The sequence below is a fragment of the Gymnodraco acuticeps genome, unplaced genomic scaffold, assembly GCF_902827175.1.
Source record: "Gymnodraco acuticeps unplaced genomic scaffold, fGymAcu1.1, whole genome shotgun sequence".
Lineage (NCBI taxonomy): Eukaryota > Metazoa > Chordata > Actinopteri > Perciformes > Bathydraconidae > Gymnodraco > Gymnodraco acuticeps.
This window is the reverse complement of record NW_022992265.1, coordinates 789,164-807,157: the sequence shown is the minus strand read 5'-3', so window position 1 is coordinate 807,157 and position 17,994 is coordinate 789,164. Positions and strand designations below refer to the sequence as shown.

General features: G+C 40.0%; 2 protein-coding genes across 2 annotated transcripts; one reads left to right on the top strand and one right to left on the bottom strand.

The window, feature by feature from the left end:
• The first annotated feature begins 6,570 nt into the window (after positions 1-6,570).
• On the top strand, positions 6,571-8,070 carry LOC117540421 (odorant receptor 131-2-like). The gene is made up of 2 exons (XM_034207087.1): positions 6,571-7,186; positions 7,748-8,070. The coding sequence occupies exons 1-2, from the start codon at positions 6,571-6,573 to the stop codon at positions 8,068-8,070; spliced, it is 939 nt and encodes a 312-aa protein (XP_034062978.1).
• A 1,472-nt stretch (positions 8,071-9,542) lies between these two features.
• On the bottom strand, positions 9,543-11,867 carry LOC117540398 (diablo homolog, mitochondrial-like). The gene is made up of 6 exons (XM_034207060.1): positions 11,560-11,867; positions 11,317-11,443; positions 11,064-11,189; positions 10,626-10,736; positions 10,384-10,480; positions 9,543-10,132 (listed from the first exon to the last, which is right to left on the bottom strand). Exons 1-6 carry the CDS (start codon positions 11,694-11,696, stop codon positions 9,930-9,932), a joined length of 801 nt encoding a protein of 266 aa, XP_034062951.1. The 5' UTR covers positions 11,697-11,867; the 3' UTR covers positions 9,543-9,929.
• Between the last annotated feature and the right edge of the window lie 6,127 nt (positions 11,868-17,994).

The following is a 17,994-nucleotide window of genomic DNA, read 5'->3' as shown; positions in this document are numbered from 1 at the left end:
ATACGCTTATCCGGTCTACATGTGTTTTGTAGACTTGGAGAAGGCGTATGACCGAGTTCCCAGGGAGTTACTGTGGGAGGTGCTGCGGGAGTATGGGGTGAGGGGGTCTCTACTCAGGGCCATCCAATCTCTGTACTCCCAAAGCGAGAGCTGTGTCCGGGTCCTCGGCAGTAAGTCGGACCCATTTCCGGTGAGGGTTGGCCTCCGCCAGGGCTGCGCTTTGTCACCAATCCTGTTTGTAATATACATGGATCGGATTTCGAGGCGTAGTCATGGGGGAGGGGGTCTGCAGTTCGGTGGACTAAGGATTGCACCACTGCTTTTTGCAGATGATGTGGTTCTAATGGCTTCATCGGTCTGCGACCTTCAGCACTCACTGGATCGGTTCGCAACCGAGTGTGAAGCGGCTGGGATGAGGATCAGCACCTCCAAATCTGAGGCCATGGTTCTCAGCAGGGAAACCGATGGACTGTCCACTTCAAGTAGGGAATGAGTCCTTACCCCAAGTGAAGGAGTTCAAGTATCTCGGGGTCTTGTTCTCGAGTGAGGGAACAATGGAGCGTGAGATGGGCCGGAGAATCGGAGCAGCGGGGAGCGGTACTGCAGTCGCTTTACCGCACCGTTGTGACGAAAAGGGAGCTGAGCCAGAAGGCAAAGCTCTCTGTCTACCGGGCCATTTTCGTTCCTACCCTCACCTATGGTCATGAAGGATGGGTCATGACCGAAAGAACGAGGATCGCGGATACAAGCGGCCGAGATGGGTTTTCTCCGCAGGGTGGCTGGTGTCTCCCTTAGGGATAAGGTGAGAAGTTCGGTCATCAGGGAGGGACTCGGAGTTGAGCCGCTCCTCCTTCGCGTCGAAAGGAGCCAGTTGAGGTGGTTCGGGCACCTAGTTAGGATGCCACCTGGGCGCCTCCCTAGGGAGGTGTTCCAGGCACGTCCAGCTGGGAAGAGACCAAGGGGTAGACCTAGGACCAGGTGGAGGGATTATATCTCTTCGCTGGCCTGGGAGCGCCTTGGGATCCCCCAGTCAGAGCTGGTTGATGTCGCCAGGGAAAAGAAAGTTTGGGGCTCTCTGCTGGAACTGCTACCCCCGCGACCCGACCACGGATAAGCGGAAGAAGATGGATGGATGGATCCTCTGTGGTCAATTTGACCCCAGTATTTTAAAAGACAATGATCATATTCCAAATGTTAATGTCTCTGGTGCTTTAGGTATCTTAGTTGACTACCTACATAACCATTTAAATAAAACATTACCCCAACCTCCCCCCTGCAGACCCCTTTCCAGAATTCCTATTATGTGACTATCGAAAAATATATAAATCACCATAAAATCTCACTGACTGAAATAAAATGTTAAAGTAAGATCTTGTTGATGTTGTTAAAGGACCAATAACTAAAGCAGAGGGCAGTTTTGTTTTACAATGATACATTTGCATGTAATATTCAACTCAATATGATCCGACACAATCAACACAAATAAGTGTAAAATATGTGCTGCGAGGCTCCACTAGCAAGACAAATCTCCAACAAGGCGTTCTGGGGCAGTATAGACAGGTATTTTCTGTTTTAGAGTTTTACTCGCTACAGGGTGTACTTTGAGGGTTTGTGACTTTGCAGACTGTTTACATGCATACACAGCTACATAACACACAAGGGGACGGGTAATAACCGGAAAAGCATGACATGGGACCTTTAAGTACAAATATGTCAAAAAAAGTACATAAGTATAATACTTGAGTAAATGTACTAAGGTACGTTCCAAAACTGCCACTAGGTTATACTTTTTTTTCGTGATGAATGGAAGAGGTTAATTGAGGGTGGTTGTCTCTCTTTCAAAGAATGACATCACATAAATAATTACAGTTGGTTTAAAGAAGATGACATGCAAATAAATCATAATTCAACATTAATTTACTCTCATTTATTATTTGAGTGTCTTTATATAACTCAATGTGGTATGTCATACTTATTGCACCTATGCATTTCTATACAACAAGTAGTACGTGATTCCAAATATGTTGTTGCACAATGTGAGATATGATTGAGAACAGTTCACATTAAATAGTAAGAGTAATCAGGCCTTACATTATTACTACTTATTTAGAGCAATACACCTTCATGAATTTACTCATTCTGAATACGGATTGTTATGTTATGTTTGCATGAAATATAGGGTTCAACTATATTTTTTAACTGTCAATGGGTCATTTATATATTTTATTATAGCTGTATACCAATGTTTAACTTATTCAATATTATCATGTTATATTTGCCAACAGTGCAGTTAATATGTGTGTAAACAATACTTTTGGTTCATATATTAAAAAATTATACAATATAGTAGGACATATTTTCCGACACCATCAACAAAGCAGTCTTTAAATAATTAATGATGCCCTTAGTCATCACTTTTAATTAGTTCACTGGAGTTTATTATCACACAGAGGAATACAGATAACTGACTAATTATGATCATCATTATGTGGAGGAAAACATTTTCTGATGATGAAAAACAAGCCAAGGCTATCAGTGTAATATCTCATAATGATCACTTTCAGAATGTAGTGTCTGTATGGGCCATACACTGTCAGCACTCTAGCCCAGTAAAGTTATAACAAAATATAAAAAAAGCCCCCCGCAAAAAGGCCAGTAAATATTTTAGGACCCCTTTAACCAAATCCATATGCTTTGATATTGGCTCAGACTCCTTCTAATTGTGGATTCTCTCCTGGCAGTTGATGTAGTTGTTGGTGAACAAATGCTTGTGTTTAATCACCTCGGAGGTGACATGGCTCTAGGAATGTCAAGGTTGGATCTGCCACAACTATTGTCCAGGCTGAAATACCTCAAATAATATTTGGTGGATTTAAATAAAAACATGTTTTGGTGCCTGGCCCCTAGACAAGGTATTCTAGATAGCATAGGGACCTCCTGATCTTTTATCCAGTGCCAGCAGCAGGTTGACAATTCTGGGTAAATCCAACAGACATTGGTGATCCGCTGGTGTATTGTATGGCTCTACCAAAAGGTTGACATTGAATTATTTGTTGTAATATCTATTATACAAACATACTTACAATATAACTATTTGGATGGACATTTAGTACAGATATTCATGCTTCCCAGAGGATGAATTGTACAAATGTTATCCTATTACCTGAACTATCATGTAGCGCCATCATTAGTTCAATAACATCTGGTTGTTCAATTATGTTGTTTTGAACTTAATACCTAAAAACTAATTGAACCTCATTCCCAAAATAGCTTCATCACTGTGATCATCTTGTCATGTGCTGTAGACTCTATAGCTTTTACATTAAACAAGTGGTTTTGTTGTTGATTACAGAAACAGCAAGACAAATCAATAGTTTGCCAACTATTAATCACTTTCTTCTGCTGTGCCATCTTCATTCAGAGCCCCAAATCAACAAGGGATAGTATCAATAATGAATGGACCAATTAACTTTCACAGGAGTTTATTTGCCATCAGAGAATATTGATGTTCAACTCATTAGCATCACTGTTTTCTTTGGAGTCTAAATCCACATGGACAAAAACAATCCTTGTCTGCTGAGTGCCCATCACCCTCGTATTCCCTCATGATACCTCTGTGTGAGCGACTGCGAGTTACCAGGTGCACAAACAAAACAATGACATCAGTTTAAAATGTTATTGCAAAACAAACAAGCAGTATGCTAAGTTTTGACAAACCGGTGCTTCAGTTTCATTGACTGTTCATTTAATGTCTAGATGGTTGGTTTAATATGTCCAAACTTTTAGCTTTATACAACCTCTTGTTTTTTTGTTTGGTTTATGACACTGTTTAAACTCAGTTTGTTTCCAAAAAACACAGATTTAGAAAACAATCTGTAGTTACACTATAAAGGAAGTCAGCAATAATATGTTTAGTCTAACAGCCAATTACAAACAATAACAATAACAATTACAAATAATGAAAGCATTCATTGCAGCATTAAGACTATATGGCTCTGTAAAGGGATGGCCATGGCTTAAACACGAGTAAGGGTTATGTTGTAATGTATGTATCAGGGATCACGTTAGCTGGGATTTAGCATGCCAGCCAACTAACATACCCACTCCGATAGTATTTTGCAAGCAAGCTAAGGTTGGCCATGGATCTGGCATTGCTTCCTCCCACAAGGTTTTGATGATAAACAAATATGTTTTTATAGATTCCATGTTCTGTGACCTTATGACTCAAAATCAATAGGACAGTGTATTACTACATTCAACAAATAAGACACACCTGTTTTAGGTTTGGGCTTTTTTGGATTTTCAATTGTATATATAAGTAATATATATAATTCAGCAGTTTTCTACTGAAATGTTCCAATCTTTGTAATACCATCCATGTCATGTGACCCAATCACTCCAAATCCGTATCAGATATTATAACTGTACTGGACACATTTGTTTTTATTTAATTTTTAGTCCATCTTCTTAGTTTTTTTTTCTTGAAAATTCAGACATTTATGTTTTGAAAAGTCTAATTCCTTTTCAATAGCTTCCATGTTGTGTGACCTATTGACCTCAAATCTATGTAGAATTGGGTTACTACAGTGGATGCGACAGTAAAACACACCTGTTTTGGTTGGATTTTAGTCTAGCTTCAGCATTCTAAATTGAAAATGTATCATTTCTTTTTAAAGGGGACCTATCATGCAAAATGCACTTTTTGATGTCTTTTATACATAAATATGTGTCCCCGGTGTGTCAGGGAACTCATGCAGCGTCAGAAAATAAAACCCTCTCTCTTTTCCTCCGTACCCAAATCTCTAAAAACGGGGCTACAATGGAGCTGATCCAGATTTGCGTCCGATATGATGTAATATTGGAAATGTAGGCTAGCTTTACACCCACGGCCCTATCAGAAACGTTGCTATCCGAAAAAATGCGCGACTGTTTTGGATGTAATATGGTCGGTGCATGTTCACATTAGCATTTAAAAAAAAAAAGCTTTATACCCCAAATGAGCACTTTTGAAACAGGAAGTGAAATAGAGGGATATGAGGCATGGCTAGAATGGGTGATCTGTTTGGTATGTTGAGCAAAACACTTCATAGACAGGTTTTTAATATATTTGTATATATCTGAGACCTATGCTATTGCCTAAAAATAGCATGATAGGTCACCTTTAATAGATTTCATGTCATGTGACCTAATGTCCCCAAATCAATGCAGACTTTTGCAGGAAACAACTTTTTATAAGATATTAGTTCAGTTTGATATGATTTCAGATATTGTTCTACATTATGTGAATATTACTGTAGTACATCAGCAGTTTCTTGATTTAAAAACATGCTTTCCCCCTGCTTCATACATTAAAATGGACAAACCTTGTTGATTTCACTCTTTTGATTAACATGAAACACAGAACAATGAAATACTTCATCGTATATTTATCCTATTTTCAAAGGTCGCAGCTTTAAATGTTTATCTGGCGAAGGCTTTTCTTCTTCTTCTTCTTCTTCTTCTTCTTCTTCTTCTTCTTCTTCTTCTTCTTCTTCTTCTTCTTCTTCTTCTTCTTCTTCTTCTTCTTCTTCTTCTTCTTCTTCTTCTTCTTCTTCTTCTTCTTCTTCTTCTTCTTCTTCTTCTTCTTCTTCTTCTTCTTCTTCTTCTTCTTCTTCTTCTTCTTCTTCTTCTTCTGTCATCCATAGATGTGACATTACCACTATTTACTCAAGAGCATGGGTTTGCCTTGCACTTGTGTGATATAAAATGGCACAGTAAAACAAAAGAGTAAAAAGGATCTACACACATTCTGAGATTCCCAAAACATAATTATAAATGGTAAATTGATGATTTACAAGAACATTTAAGGTTTCTAAAAGTTATTAAGCCATTGTATGTAATTTAATCAATGATATACAGATTGCAATTAAGAGATACAAATCCCTCATTCAATTCTGCATCATATTTGATAAAGTACTGGTTACGTAGCGTAGTGTCTGTTTTTGTTGATTTTGAGTTACGAAGTATGGTAAAGCCAATCTTAAAAGAATACACAGGATTGAGATTCACAAATATTAAACCATAAAAAAAGTTGATGTAGAGGCACAGATGCAGATTTACAGATACAAGTCACTCTGCATTGATTTGGGCCTTGTGTTTTACGAAATGATATGACTTGACATTTGTTTGGGAATACCTATGAGACTAACACCATAGTTTCCCCCAGAGTCCATGTTTTTGACAGACCAATAGCCAAGCTTGTCTAACAATCAAAAGACTGCACAGCTCACTAGAATACATTTGTCTTCCAAAGCTGCTGCAAGCCATTGACCAGATCTAGCAGGTCAACTCACATCACACATCACACTTTAAATTAACTTTTCTCTCATGTTGACCTGTGTTTATGATGATGCACATTTTAACAGTTTATTCTTGTTTATGTTATATTGTTGAATTGTAATTGTGCCGCAAAGTCACAGTACTGTATGGAAGCTTAAACGTAGTTAATGTTATAGGTTTAATGATCTTTTTTGATATGAGAAGGTATATCATTTCATTTTGGTAGTGCAACACACATTTTAAATACAAAACATGTCAGATAACAATTCATTGGCTGGTGGTAAGTTTGGGCAGCGTCAGTTTGATTACCGGGTCATCATAGTGCAGATTCTGGTGGTGGTGTTCCTTTGTATCAACTTGTTGCTCATTTTGACCTTTTTTTCAAAGGACCTCTTCTACACAACCATGCGCTACATCTTATTTGCTGTAACACTATTCTCTGATAGCTTTATTTTAATCATGTCTGATGTCCTGCTCAACTTGAGCTACTTTCAGTTCACAATGAAAATTGGCCTGTGTATCATTCTCTATATTCTTTTATCTCTGTACTCTTTTGTCACACCGATTACTTTGACAGCAATGACTCTGGAGCGTTATGTTGCCATCTGCATGCCCCTGCGACACGGAGAGCTGTGCTCCACAAGCAGCGCTGTGCACTGCATCCTCATCATTCACGGCCTCAGCGCTGTTCCCTGTATTGTGGTTCTCTCCGTCTTCTTTGCATCAGCCCCCCCTAATATGTATACTCAAGACAAGATTTGCTCCATGCAATTATTTGTCTTTCTCCGATGGCAGGATCACATTAAATTAGTGGTATTTCAGTTATACTTCTTAATTATGTTTGTAACCATAATTTTATCCTATATTGGTATAGTGAAAGTGGCCAAAGCTGCATCAGGAGAGGATAAAAATTCAACATGGAGAGGGCTCATAACGGTCATTCTTCATGCTTTCCAGCTGCTTCTCTGTCTCATCCAGCTGTGGTGCCCGTTTATAGAAACTGCAATCCTCCCGGTTAATTTGATGTTATTCATCAATATTAGGTACTTTAATTACATAACATTTACTCTTGCTTCAAGATGTTTGAGTCCTCTCATTTATGGCCTCAGAGATGAAAACTTTTTCCGTGCATTGAAATACAATACTGCCACAATGCTCAGTTAACATTCCCTCTTACCCCTACTATATATGGCCCAGACTCTACCTAGCTGTCAGAAAGGGATTTTAAAGCATGGCACAGCCACTTTAAAGCTAGAAGATCCACTTGATGGTCAGACTTTATTTAGCTTTTGTCAGCTAAAGCAGCTATGCAGCCTAAAGAAAAGCAAGTATTTTAGATACTTAATCACAAAAAAGACCACATCAATAGTGCACATGTTGTCAGCTATAAACCAGTTGTACTTTTTGCTCATGTTAATTACTATTGTAGTATCTTATGTTAAAATAGTGAAAGTGGCCAAAGCTGCATCAGGAGAGAACAAGAAGTCAACATGGAAGGGGCTTAGAACGGTCATTCTTCATGCTTTCCAGCTGCTACTGTGTCTCATCCAGCTGTGGTGCCCTTTCATTGAAGCTGCTTTACTTCCGATTGATTTACAGTTATATATTGATGTCAGGTACAATAACTACATAATGTTTATACTAGCTCCCAGATGTCTGAGTCCTCTCATCTATGGCCTCAGGGATGAAACATTTTCTCATGCATTGAAAAGCTACGCTTCCTTTGGCTTGTATACAAAAAATAGAATATGACAAAGTCCTTTTTTCTTCAAGGAAAGCATTGTACTAACATTTAAATCATTTTATTGAAACATATCGAAAATGACTAAACCTTTAATTCACTTTCACAGTAGCTAAGATTTGGACGGATGTTCAAAAAGTTCTACTTGTAATTCTGTTTGTTGTTATAAACTGGAATTTGACTACATTGCTACACAAATAAACCCCACAATAGATATCATTATTGAAAATACACTGAATGTTAAGCACTACAGAAATTACACATGCATATTCTTGCTTAACTCATCAATGTTTGTTGCAGTATACCCATTCTTGTCTTTCAGAAGGTTTTTTTTGTTGATGCAAAGAACATTCCTTATTTAAATTGACGTGGCATTTTTGCATTTTGATTTTGACCTAAATCAGTAGCTTTCAACAACAGCTGCTGTTGCCATCATATAATTCCATAATATCACAAACTGCATACAGTTCACTTGTGCCAAGAAAAACTTGAAAGAACACTCAAGTGTTGGAATCCTTGAATCCATTTTTACATTACATTACATTACATTGCATTTAGCTGACGCTTTTGTCCAAAGCGACTTACAATAAGTACATTCGACCAGGAAGACACAACCTTGAAGAAAACAGAATCATATAAGTACATCAGGTTTCATAGAGCCAAACATTTCAAGTGCTACTCAACTGGCTTTAGGTAAGCCAGTCCTTTATTAGTATAAAAGTGCTTCGTTAATAGTTCTAACTGCTCGAAGTGGAAGTCGAAAGAGATGAGTTTTCAGTTTGCGCCGGAAGATGTGCAAGCTATCTGCCGTCCTGATGTCAATGGGGAGCTCATTCCACCATCTTGGAGCCAGGACAGCAAACCCACGTGTTTTTGCCGATGGGAACTTGGGTCCCCCTCGCAGCGAGGGCGCAGCGAAGTCGTTTGGCTGATGCAGAGCGTAGTGCACGCGCTGGGGTGTACGGTTTAACCATGTCCTAGATGTAGGAAGAGCCAGATCCATTCGCACCATTTGAACTAACTGTGCTATTTTTTTTTTTTACCAGACGTGACACTTTTCTGTGTTCAACTTTGTGAGTCGGCTTGTGTCTCATCATGGCAAAATGTCTTTCTGGAGACACCAACTATAGCAGGACAGCTACAGAGGAGGTTTTGAGTCATTTGTCCATCTGTTCTGGTCAAAGCGACCATTTCCCCCTGCAATTGCCTACTGTCTGCGCAAATCGTAATATATAGTTCCTTATTTTAAAATGTCTCTTACATTTGTAATCCTATTTAAAATCCAAATGTATACTCAGTGTATCGGTCATCTGAATATGTCTGTTTTAGAGTAACTGTAACTGTAAAGAAACGTGTCCTTTTCTTGTATGCTAAAACGTTTTCCATGATTTCCATTTTCCCCCAAACCTGGTAGTAACCACAAAGCCACACCCACTCATTTAGGATCATGTAATATGACGGCAAACAAGGACCCATAAACACATTAAAATACTCAAAGATTTATTTTAAATGTTCTATTACATGAACAGGGAAAAATACAATAGTGGAAACGGTAGCTTTAAAATACAATAAATAGACAATAAACAACAATGTAATCCAATGTCGGATAAGCCCTCACTGCCATCCAATATATACTGAAGAATTGAATCATAACTTCATCATTGATCAGAAAAGGGCTGCTAATATTAACTAATCAAATAAATAGTCTTAAATAAGGATTCATGCAACATTAAATAATTACTAATAGAAGGTACTTATTTCATTCAGTTTGTCAAATGTTGATCTTCTTTGTGTAAATGCAAACACATATAGATCTTACAGGCTCAAAAAATAAATAGAGACATGATAGGGAAATCAATCAATCAATCACTTAGTCCTCTCGTAGATAAGCCTCATGCACCTCATGCTCCTCTCCATCTAGAAAGGCAACATATTCTGCCATCCTTTGGATCTCTTCTGCTTTAGTCTCGGCCAACTTCTTATCTGCTGTCGCTGCCAGTTTCCGAGCCTCCCCCACCTGGGACTGGGCCACCTGGATGCTTGCCCTCACTGTGATGGAGGCCTGATCGGCTCCTGCAAACACACAGATGATAACACACATTTAATCAAAGTGCTAAGAAAGTTCAAGGGTTGACATAACACTATCATAAGTTAAAATATTCAATGTGGAACTTAAAATCATTTTTCTTTTATTGAAGCTCTACCAATGTGTACACATGGTATCATAAAAGTGATTTGAATCCCCTCCTTGTTCCATCATTATAAATACAGCAACATTTCACAATGCATTAAGAGATGCAGCTGTCCTTAGACATTTTACCCACCTGAAGAGTGTGCTGCCTCGGCTGCCATTTTGCACACATTGACAGAATTTATCCAGTTTGTCTCAAAGCGTTTGCATTCTTGTAGCCTGTCAGTTGCCTGTAAGGGCAGACATATAAGAACAGAGATGAGAACCACCCAATATTATAAATGTATCTAATCTATCCTTTTTGCAAAGAGTGAAAGCTCATTTTAAGAAACCCAGAATGCTAGAGTACATCAAGGTTTATTTTCCAAAACTAACCTCTGCACGCTGGGCATTGATTGCCGCCAGAAACAAATCCTCCTCTGATGGGGTCAGTTTTCCCAGTGAAGCTAAATACCGCCTTTGGACAATGATGCGTGTTTGCACAGCCTGTTAGCAAACAGAAGAAGGACCGACAGTCAGGGACAGTACATGGACATTTTAAAATGTAAATTAAAGTCTGGATTTGTACATATGCAACAAAAAAAACATAAAGAAACTGAAGTCAGTGTCATTTCTTAGTGCTATTATTCTCTGTGTAAAATCATGAAAAGATGCAGATTTATAATTATTGGTGATACAGCTGCAATTAAAACTAACAATATGGACACTGATGATCTTTGTGTTGTTTAGTAAAGCCTGAAAATATATTTATTTAGATTTTTCTTCTCAGACTGTGGTTGGAAATTATAAGCTGCACATTGGATGAAAACCTACCTTTGAGTAATCTGTAAGGGCATTTACAAGAGCCAATGAGGTCTGGGAGAGCAAAGTACTTGAACTGTCTGTAACCACAGAGGCTGCTCTTATGATCAGGGAGTCGTAAGAGAGGTTTTCCATTTGCTACAGATGGAAAAGAAAACATAATTTAAACTCCATTATTTTTTTCTTTGAAAAACAGACTTTTTTCAAAGGTACACAATAATTGTTTAGTTGCTTTTCATTGGTCTCTGGTAGGAGACTGACCTACCTGTGTAAAAGGAACAGCAAGCCCATGTCCAACACTCAAAGGCCCTCTGTGTGCAGTATCTGTCCGTTTCTGTCCTAATTTCTGGACTCCAGGCTCCCCTTTGCTCAATAGCACACTCTCAGAAATGCTGTAGAAAAATGAGGACAAAAAGTTGAAAGTCATGAGCTATAAAAGGCAGCACTCGGCAGGAAAAATATATAGACTGTATTGCTACTATATATTATATGTAATTTTCTAACCTACCTTAGGAGACGGATGCAGGCTGCTCCTCTCCTGAGAGCACTCTTGTTGGTCCGCAGCAGTGAAAAGTCGGTCTGTTTTCGCAGAAGTCCTCCAGCAGCCCGGCTGGTGCACACTGAACACTGAGCAACAGCTTGCATTTTGCAGATGAGTTAGATCCACTGCACTTGAAGAATGTATTTAATATGATCTATGTTGACTGTAGATTTTCTGTTCTGCAATTTATTCTAATCTGCTCTCACTTTTCTTTGCAAAATCAGAGAAAGAGTCTTGTTGTTGCTTGCAATCCTTCAGTCTGATAATGACTAACTGTGGGGTCCTGCGAGTATTTGTAAGGCCCTGGGACCACTTCATTGCGTAAAAGGTATTGATCTGTTGACTGTCTTCATATGCACGTATTTGGCTTTATCTGAAAAAGCTAACAGAGACAGGAATTACGTGCTGGATTCTCTCTCTATCTTGCTCCATTGCGTCAAAGTGCAAGGGAAAGTAAGAGTTCAAGGGCCAGTGTGTATTAAGCAGGAGCTATTAGAAATAAAATATAATATGCATAACATGTTTTCATTACTACTGAATCATCTTAAGCTAAGAATCATCAGATTTAATCTTTTTCTTAGAATGAGCCTTTAAGGCTGTAAAGGTATTTAAAATACCTTTACAGTACATATAGCAGGTCCTCTTCAACTGATTACATTCAAATTATGATACATTTTGAATCAGATTTGAATCAGAAAATGTTCTTTTTTGTTTGAAAGGTTTGGATGGAACTGGACTACTAGCGGTTGTCCAAGTTTGCACAATCATGCATTTAATAAAAGTGGCCTCACATTTGAAATGTTGTTCAGGTAAGAGACCAGTTACTCCATGGACAGGCTGCAAGAAGGGTAAATTATTCACACCATTTGTGATTTCTATTTTCCGCATCAACGTCTGTTTACAGACTTGGGGAGCACCTTATTTTGCTATATAGGGAACTGTGTTAAGGCTTATGAATTGCTGAAACTGATAAAAGGGATGTATTGTCAGTTGGGGCTAAAGATTCCAATGAAAAAATAAAGAAAAGAGCTTAACAGACCTCTGAATTCTCAATACTGCTAGACAACGGGCATGTGAGGGTACATTAGCCACTACTAGCATAACACAATATAAAGGTTTTTAAAGGAAGAAAGGAATGGGTGGAATAAAAAATATATTATCTCTTCTGCAGCAGGTCTGTTTTTTCATCTGGCTTAAAATTCTTCAGGAATGCAATGCCTTTTTGTAACTCTACTGTTGTCTTTTCTCTTTTAACCCATCTCCCCATGAGTAAAAGATACATCATCAGAGTAGGTCTACTTTACTAAAGTGGTGAAGTATCTACAGCACAAAAGACAGGTTTCCTTCCAATGTAATGCAAACTGTAACATCAAAGAAGGCTCTTTAATTATAGACTGGTGAATGTTAGCATATAGACACTAAACAGAAGGGTTCTTGTTTGCAAATGTCTTCTTCAGACGGCCTATAATAGGAGCATTTGTATGCACACATTACGTCACCTGCACCCTGCTCTCAGTTTCACTGAAAGTAGCTTAGTAATTTTGACACTTCTTCATGTATTTTTCTATTTCACTAAAATCCTGATGCCTAAAGTCTTGCAATAGCATCATTGTGTCTGATAGACTGCAAAAAGGTTATCTGCTGTGTTAGCATCCACTGGGGTTCAGTGGCAGAAAGTTTGTTTTGGACAAGGATTTGGTCCAATCCCCTGCAGTCCTGATTAATGACGCAGAACTTGCGTAGAGACCTGACAAGCCCCTGTGAGCCGCCCTCTACAGAGTACACTTGTTTGCCAAACAGATGCAAACTTCAGGTTGCACAATTAGACTCAGGAGCTTTACGTTAATAATCAACCTGTTAATCACTAAGCAGGGGATACGAGACGTGCTCTCTCACCGGGCTCTGGAGATATCATACAGTCACTCTTCACTGCTGCACATGTATGTTGTTTACACCAACTCTACATGGGTTTCACAATCTTCTTAAAAACAACAATGATTTTGCATGCATAAAAGTTATCTCTCTACTTTGAATACTGACTTTCGTAATGTTTTCTCAGAGTGTGGCACTGGAAAACTGTCAAAAAAGATAATACAGGGCGCCCCAGTGGCTCGGGGGGCGCACTGTGTACTTAGATTGCGTCCTACTGCACTCCATGCTGCATCTCCTCCCCTCTCACTACCCTTTACTGTCTATCTATATGTTCTATAAAAAAAAGAATGCAATTCACCACCATGTTTGTGTACCTTTTGGACTGCAGTTCATAAACATCTGAGCAGCCATACACAAAAGTGGATTCAGGGTAAAAAGTTCTGAGATGCAAAGCTAAACATATGCACCAAAAGGGTTCGCTTATCAAATGTTTTTTCCTTTTCATTCTCATCCTTAGAAATCACAGAAGCATGAAGTGTGATTACAAACAGGTAGGCCTATTCATTTTTCATTTAAAAAGAAAAGGTCAAATTGACCCCATTCTGTTATATAATTTCACAATAACAAGCAACTTGTAAACTAACTGTCAGTCCTCAAATGAACAGAAGTGAAATGGGCTGTCAACAATATTTACCTCTCTCTCTCTCTCTCTCTCTCTCTCTCTCTCTCTCTCTCTCTCTCTCTCTCTCTCTCTCTCTCTCTCCTCTCTCTCTCTCTCTCTACTCTCTCTCTCTCTCTCTCTTTTGTATTGATTTTGTACTAATTCTTTCAACTATAATTTATGTAAAAATACAAAACTATTAAAATCCCCAAAGTACCAAAAGTAAAAGCACTAATTTTGCAGAATGGTACATTTCAGAATATTATATATTTAATAAATGCCTCATAATAATACATGCATTAAAGTGTACTTTAATGCAGCAGGTGGTAATATGGTGGTCTAGAATATATTTGTGAACTTCCAGTACAGCAATAGTAACAGCTTTTACCAACATAACACGCTGAACACCAGTTCACAAACTGCATTGAACGAGACACATCTGGAACAACTGACCCAGCCCACTTGAAAGTGTCCACTCGGCAGAATCATCACAGTGCCAACGATCAATATGAGAGATCCCTCCTGCAGCAGTGAAACTGCTCTGCGTCAGCAAAACAAATACTTAAAGTGACATTTTCAGCTTCTAGTGAGGTTGTCCAGTCTGTCCTATGGTTAGTTTTCCCCCACAACTTTAACCACTTTAGTGCATTTAATTTCACAGATGTTCACCAGATCTGAGTTCTCTGCTGCATTGTCCTTAAGAGCAATTGTACCAGTATTGCATTAGGGTTTTTTGACATTGAGGCAGCTAGATATTTTCACACCAAACAGGGCTGCTTTTAAATCATGTGGGCTGACAATAAGTTTGGGCAGAAAGTCAAATATTCAGCTGGTTTTTCGTCTATAACCTGACTATGGCAAGTAGGTGCATCTCACACAAAGCTGCTGGTAACATGGTTGCAACGTTTTAAATATGCTGGTATAGAGGATTTTAGCAGAATGTATTGGTGCCGTTACGATTCAATATTAAAGATACACTTTTTACCTATTTGTATTGTGATAATTAATACAATTAAAATAATGGTTAACATTTTTATTTTATAGTGTGGTGTATTTACCTTACTGTAAGTAAAGCTTCCAAATATGCAAAAACAAGAGCCATTGTAAATATCAAACCACCTGCATATGTCTAACCCACCTGGCCAGTAAGTGAGCCATAATTGCTCTGTTAGCTAGCTAGCATCATACAAACATACCTTTGCAAATTATCTCCAAATACCAATTTAGGATTTTACAGAGAGGGTTATTTGTGAATAAACGACCCTCTGTAACGTTTGCAGTCAACGGGAGCACTAGAGGTCGAAAACTTTAAAACTTGATTATAGGTCGTAGGCTACTAAGCGCTTGAACAAACAACCTATTTGGTCATAATAAGAGCTTGAACAATCGACCTATTTGGTCCTATGAGTTGGAGGACTTGTTGGTCCAACCCACCTGGCCAGTAAGTGAGCCATAATTGCACTGTTAGCTAGCTAGCATCATACAAACATACCTTTGCAAATGATCTCCAAATACCTACAGTTGTCCTTTGTTTTAAATATTTGTATCTAACCAAAACAGTGTCTTTTTTTTTCTCCAATAACTGCTTAACCTAGTGACAACTAATAACTAACTAGTTTCTGACTAGATGTTGTTCAAACAAAGAAACTGCAGAAAACCCAAATGTATCTTCTTTCCCTGAGCAAGCACAATCAAACACATTGCAAAGAGTAAACAAGCAAAAACTACATTTCTAACCTTTGCTAATGTTCAGGGCCCAGCACCAAACAGCATGACGGTTATTGACAACATTAGCAAATAAGCTCTGGTAAATACTACTTCTAGCAAAGAGCCAGATATTAAACTCACACCAAAGAGAAAACAAGGTTGAAGATCAAGCTTACCTTCTTCTGGGGTACAGAACTGTGGCTTCAGTGACAATGTATTGCTCCTTCTTTGCTGAGAGGTTGATTTTTTTTACAGTCTTTTAACTGCTTGCTAACACATTAGCAAAACTGAAGAACCAGCACCTTACCGTGGTGGAGAGGTTTGTTTGCCCTGATGAACCTGGGGGCTGTGTTGTCTGGAACCTTGTGTTCCTGGTAGGGTCTCCCATGGCAAATTGGTCTCAGGCAAGGGGCCAGACTAAGATTGGTTCAAAGACCTGTTACGTGCTCCCCTCCTTGATTTCTTTTCTGTCTCCCTGCTGCGCAGGTGCACCTGGGCTGCCCCTGGCTCCGCCTCTGCCCAGGTGTTCAAAATTCCACTCAGTCGTGGAGATATAAAGAGAAGCTGGAGGAGAAGGATGTCTCGCCTATCCTAACGCCGGGAGACACTCTCCTTAGAATATCTCTTTGTTATTTTGAGCTGTAGGCATTGTTTTTGCTGATGTGTTTATGTTTAGCCTGGAGGACCTGGTAGTCCAGTTTTCGCGGCTTTATTTTGTTTCCCATAGGATTTATTTGATTTCTGGTTAGGGGGGGAAGCTCTGGGTCCTACGGCCCGTGGTGTGGCTGGCTCGGGTTCCCTCCTTCTGTTTATTCCTTTTGGCCAGTCCTCCAGACCTCTTTTTCTTTCCCGTTTCGCTTGTGTGAGCAAACGGCTGATTATCAATAAATGCTCGTTACCAAGTACCGGTTATTGGGTGTATTCTTTCATGTTGCGGGTCTCAGCACGAGCCACTACCGTGGAGTAGAGGTTGGGGCCGTAACAGACCTCATGAAAGACGACACACGAAGTGAGGATACCCGGCCCGGAGGAAGCCCGGGGTCCCCTTTTGGAGCCAGGCCCAGAAGGAGGACTCGTCCGCGAGCATGTGGTGGCCGGGCTTGCCACGGAGCCCGGCCGGGCACAGCCCGAAAAGGCAACGTGGGCAACACCTCCACTTTTCTGTCCCGTGGGCCCACCACCTACGGGAAACAGTGATGGGTTCTGGTGCGCTGCCAGAAGGGTGGCAGTGAAAGCAGAGAGTCTCGACGGACCAGACCCGGGCGACAGAAGCTGGCTTTGGGCACGTGGAACTTCATCTCTCTGGGGGGGAAGGAGCCGGAGCTTGTGCGGGAGGTGGAGCGTTACCAATTGGATCTGGTTGGGCTCACCTCTACGCACAGCGTCGGCTCTAGAATCTTACTTCTGGATAGGGGTTGGACTCTATTCTTCTCCGGAGTTGCTCAAGGTGTGAGGCGCCGGGCGGGTGTGGCGATACTCACAAGCCCCCGGTTGGGTGCTTCTTTGTTGGAGTTTACCCCAGTGGATGAGAGGGTCGCCTCCCTACGCCTGTGGGTTATGGGGGGGAAAACTCTGACTGTTGTGTGTGCTTATGTACCAAACAGTTCAGAGTATTCAGCCTTCTTGGAGACCCTGAAGAGAGTCCTGTATGGGGCTCCTGAAGGGGACTCTTTAATCTTGCTGGGAGACTTCAACGCACATGTGGGCAATGATGGAGACACTTGGAGGGGCGTGATTGGGAGGAACGGCCCCCCTGATCTGAACCAGAGTGGTGGTTTGTTACTGGACTTCTGTGCTAGTCATGGATTGGCCATAACAAACACCATGTTCGATACATAAGTGTACATGGTACCAGAGCACCCTAGGCAGAAGGTACATGATCGATTTCATTATCGTATCATCGGACCTGAGGCCGTATGTTTTGGACACTCGGGTAAAGAGAGGGGCGGAGTTGTCAACTGATCACCATCTGGTGGTGAGTTGGGTCGTGAGTTGGGTCAAGTGGCGGGGGAAGCCTCTGGACAGACCTGGTAAGCCCAAACGTGTAGTGCTGGTTTGTTTGTTTGTTTGTTTGTTTATTTATTTATTTAAAGGACAGTGCACATTGATCAACATTGCTGTACATGTGCCAGTGTTAGCCAGCAGGCTAATTTTCAACTGTT

Coding starts and splice junctions, on each gene's coding strand:
- LOC117540398 (XM_034207060.1), bottom strand. CDS start 11,696: ATGCAAGCTGTTGCTCAGTGTTCAGTGTGCACCAGCCGGGCTGCTGGA. Junction 11,444..11,559: donor GCCTGCATCCGTCTCCTAAG/GTAGGTTAGAAA, acceptor ATTTTTCTACAG/CATTTCTGAGAGTGTGCTAT. Junction 10,481..10,625: donor TCAATGCCCAGCGTGCAGAG/GTTAGTTTTGGA, acceptor CTGCCCTTACAG/GCAACTGACAGGCTACAAGA.
- LOC117540421 (XM_034207087.1), top strand. CDS start 6,571: ATGTCAGATAACAATTCATTGGCTGGTGGTAAGTTTGGGCAGCGTCAG. Junction 7,187..7,747: donor CATAATTTTATCCTATATTG/GTATAGTGAAAG, acceptor TTACTATTGTAG/TATCTTATGTTAAAATAGTG.